The 4,381-nt window shown below is 45.2% G+C and overlaps 1 protein-coding gene across 1 annotated transcript; it reads left to right on the top strand.

The window, feature by feature from the left end:
* The first annotated feature begins 153 nt into the window (after positions 1–153).
* LOC109828747 (uncharacterized mitochondrial protein AtMg00530) lies at positions 154–1,192 on the top strand. Its single transcript, XM_020395672.1, is given in 3 exon segments — positions 154–540; positions 542–698; positions 700–1,192. Coding segments are annotated over 3 exon segments (393 nt in total). The 5' UTR covers positions 154–487; the 3' UTR covers positions 883–1,192.
* The last annotated feature ends 3,189 nt before the right edge of the window (positions 1,193–4,381 follow it).

The raw sequence follows: 4,381 nt of genomic DNA, 5'->3' as shown, positions 1-4,381 counted from the left end.
GGGTGATTAGGGTCTTATGCTAATCTAATCCGATTATATGCCAATTAAAACTACCTTAAGGCTCCCCTTTTTTTCCCTCGTAAAACCGCAGACGATCCTTGTCGGAGAATCGTCTGCTTTTATCGGAGAATCGTCTGCTCCCCTGATATAGATCCGCAGACCTATTGAGATGCGAACCGATCGACCGGTATCTAAGAGAAGTAAAAGTCGTTCTTCTATCTATCGTTCAAGGGCAAGGGGAGAACATGTAGCGGCTTGCCTAGATCTCGTATTTCCACGTAGCTCGTCGGTCAAACCAATGTTCTCTTCTCAAAGTAATAGAGAGAGTTTTTTCCGGTATGTAGTGTAGTTCGCGAGCTAGGAGCGCATCATCGGGGCAGGGCGAAACGGTCATCACTTCTGCTTTCTTGTTTTGTGTCCAGTCCGTTGTGTGTCTTTGTTTTAGGCTTATCTTATCCGGGGGCTGCTGTTCTGGGACAGAAAGAAAATGACAGTTTTTGCTGAGATCTCACATCGAGAGCAGCTCCTTCTTGTTCAGGGTCGATCTTCCTCCGACTCCGAGGAATCGGTCAAGCGAAGCGGGAGGCTACCCTTGCCTCGACTCACCTCTCTCTCTATGAAAACCCCTCCACTGAGGAGAGCAGAAGCTCCAGGATGAATATGTCCTGGATTCCCGGATTCATTCTCGTCCTGATCCACCATTTCAATTTTAGGAATCTACAAAAACATTAACGGAAAGGGCTCGTAATGATCTTTGAGAAGATCACAAGGTGCGGAAGTGGCTGGAGGGGGGAGGGGGGGATCCGTAGGTTTTTTGAAAGGGATGCTCTTATCATGCATGTTATTGCTGATATGATAAGAAACCGAATTCCTATATTTTGATGTCGATTCATCCACACTTCCATTCCTTGCAGAGGAAAGCTAACTGCTTGCTGGCTGGGAGCTGTATGAGCGGTAACGTCCACGTACGGCTCCGTGAGAAGGTGGACAGAAATGGCCTTGTTGTACCTCACTCCGCGTCTTCAATGGGGTCTGCTCTTTTTTTTTTGGGAGAGTATGCCAATATGATCTTAATGAGGTGCGGGGCTTTGCATCTGACATTCGTTGGGCTTCCCTCTGCGAGAGCCAGCGTCCCGGCGTTTTGTGCAATAAACCCCTCCGGCCGAAGACTAGTGATAGGTGGTCCGCGGAGCTTTCGAAGAAGGGTAGCCTAGTGTGTAAGCACAGCAATGAACCGCGGCGAACCCTCAGACGACCCATCTAAGATTAGGGGGGAGATCCTCAGTAGTGGTGACCCTTTGACTCTTCCACGGACTTATACATGTACGAATGCTCATACGGGAAAGTGAACTCCTGGGTCTGGAACCAGGGGGGTTGCTCCGAGAAATCCTTTCTTTCTCGTCCACTCCAGGGGGTGGCGACACACCTGCGCGGATTACAGGTGACGGTTACAAGAATGGCGGGGAAGTGAACAGTACGACGACATTCAGGGATGAATGTAGACCCATCGGGCAGGGATAATCATTCCGGTCCTGGGAGAGGTGGCGACACCAGTCTGAGCTGAGGGAGGCCCTATGAGTCACTGAAACGACCGCTGGAGGCGCACCCTAAGCCCAGCTTCTCGGAGCTGCTATTGCGAAATACCGCTGACCCTTACGACTATAAGCAACAGGGGGGCTGGCTGCTCGCCTTCATAGAAAGGCGACCGGGCCTAGATTAGATGTTCGCCTTTTTTTTTATAGAATAGAAGGAGAAGGTAAAGGGGGGTTGGGAGATTCTTGAAAGAATGCATGGCTTCTTCCTATTCCGCTTCACACAGAAGAAGATTGTTACAAGGTGCTGGCTTCCGTAATATAAAAAGTCATCAGCAAACAAGTTGTGTGTGACCGGATTGGCATCATTGGGAACATGGTCTGATGAGACCAAGGCTTGTTCTCGCCTTCATAAGAATCGAGAACCTCCATGACGATACAGAAAAGATAAGGTGAGAGGGGAAGCTCTATCCTCTTTCGAGTCGCAAAGAAGAGGGCTTAACAGCGCCTACAACATGGCATGAAAGTCGCTTTCTAGAATTGGACTGTCCAGGTGGAAAGTGCTCTTTTTCGCTTTTTTTTCTTTCCTCACTAACGCTCGCCTTTCTGCTCTTCAGAAAAATGGAAGGATCTCACTATGCGTCCTTTTCAGACCGAACTGTCTGGCGTGAATCGTTCTATCTAGGACCTCTTTTTTTCAGCCTTTGAATATCGTAGTGGAGTTGATCACTATAGATCCTACCGACTTTTCTCTCCAACTAACTTGGATTCTTTTCTTCTTTGTATTCACATAGTTATAGTTGGAAAGCGCTTTTCTTTGAGGTTTCAGATCAAGGTTGGATCAATCTATTTCGCTTTTCCTTCTCTTTTTAGGATTCATGGACCAGTTCAGCTGCTCAGACGGACTTGGAGAGACAAACTCATAAATAGAAGAGAATGCCTCTTCCTTTCCCATCCCATTTTGTTTGTCGGTGAAACCGACATTGAATTGACCCCGCACTTTTCCCATTGTTTGAAGAGCAAGATCGGGAGGGCCAGGAAAAGTTTTCATTTTTTTTCTTTTAATGAGCTTGAAGGAGTGGACTCCTTCCTTTCTTCTCCGGCATCTTAGGAGAAAAAACTTTTTTTTTATTTATGATGATCTCCCAACTCAAAAACCCATGTTCTGCATTATGGATCGTAGAATTTTATCTTTTTGATTGGTTAGAGCAACAGACTCATCTTTCAGAACTTTGTGTGAGACTTATTCGACTGGGGCGGATCACGATCTTAGTGTCGGATTGCTATTCTTGCTCGACGTCTTTCGCGTTTCCTGGATGGGATGGTGAAAGCCAAAAAAAAGCTGTATAAGTTCATGTCTGTCTCTCTTGCTGAGAGTGATAAGCATACTTTAAGAATCAAAAGATAGTCTGACTTAAGGGATTTCATCGGGCTGTAGCTATGCAGCTACAGGGATTTCATCGGCTCATGATATGCAGCAGCAGCTACTAAAGGCCTATGGGAAATAATCGAGCCCAAACAATCGTCTTCTCAGGATCAAGACTCAGAAAATTCTGCGGAGTATCTTGCCTACACACCTAGTCACCATCGTCTTCCTTCGGTCATTGATTCTGGAGCAACTAACCACATGGTGTTCTCACAATGAATTGTATCTTACAAGAGTGATCGGGTAATACCCTCAGTATCCCTAGCCCATGGTACAATATGTTCCTGTTACTGGTATAGGAAAAAGTTTCATTGTCTCATGCTCCTACTCTTTCTCATGTGTTTCATGTCCTTTTATTAGATAAGAATATAGTTTATGTTAGTAAACTAACCAAATCCCTAAATTGTTTTGCTCTTTTCTTTCCAACCCCTTCTAAATAATATAAACTGATCAAGGTTTTCCAGGACCTCAGCTCGGGAGCGATGATTGGATCAGGTAAAGAGAGGAGAGGGCGATTTTACTTGGACAAAGGTCCCACTCAAATCCTTCATCATGCTGCTGGAGCTAAAGAAAAGAGTGATCAGTCTTGGAGTCTATGGCACAAGCGTTTTGGTCATGTCAACTATCAAAGGATTCCGCTTTCATAGTGGGGGCCGCATCAGGTCTCATTCCTCTTTCGTCTATGTCCGTCACTCAAGAGTGACATACGGTGTGTTACATTTCAGTTATAAAAAAAAGCAAACTTCTTGTTCTATTAATAGGAAAGTTCGTTAGTAATAAGATAAAGATGGCATATTCCAATTTTGTAGTCCCTTCTTCCGTACTGAGAGACTGACATCAGACTTGTAGCATTCTCGGAAACCTACAGACCTTTTTCGCAAGTAGAAAGATTGTTCCCTCTCTGAACATAAATGGCGCTATCTATTCCTTCAACCCTATGTTGACTTGCTGTCAAAGATTCGATGCAATGAACAGGAATTGCTTTAAGAAAACTCTTCATCTCCGTGTGCCATGTGCCTTGAAGCTCCAGAGTCTATCGATCCATAGTACCATGCTTATGCTGATGGATAAAAAAGTAAACTGGACGATCGGAAGAATCCGCAATGATATTCTTTATTTTCTCGGACAGGCCCTTCTTTTCTCATTCGAATAGGACATCTCTTTCGTAATAGATCATCTACAACTGAAAGGACTGACGTCTTCTCTACTCGATCCTTAGTTAGACTATCATCCCTATCACCTCGGGATTCTAGTCTGATCCTCATAGCGAACTCTCTTCTATTTCTATTCGCGTTCCTCCCCTGGGATCTATTCTTGCCGCGTCCACGTCCTCTGCCTCCAGCAACTAGAGCTGCATCATCTTGCTCATTATTGAGAATAGGCCTCTCCTCACACCGTACCAGTTCATCGATATGCTTCATCT

Source organism: Asparagus officinalis, unplaced genomic scaffold (assembly GCF_001876935.1).
Source record: "Asparagus officinalis unplaced genomic scaffold, Aspof.V1 AsparagusV1_Un9658, whole genome shotgun sequence".
Taxonomy (NCBI): Eukaryota; Viridiplantae; Streptophyta; class Magnoliopsida; order Asparagales; family Asparagaceae; genus Asparagus; species Asparagus officinalis.
Note: the sequence above shows the minus strand (reverse complement) of the source record. Positions and strands in the feature narration are given on the sequence as shown.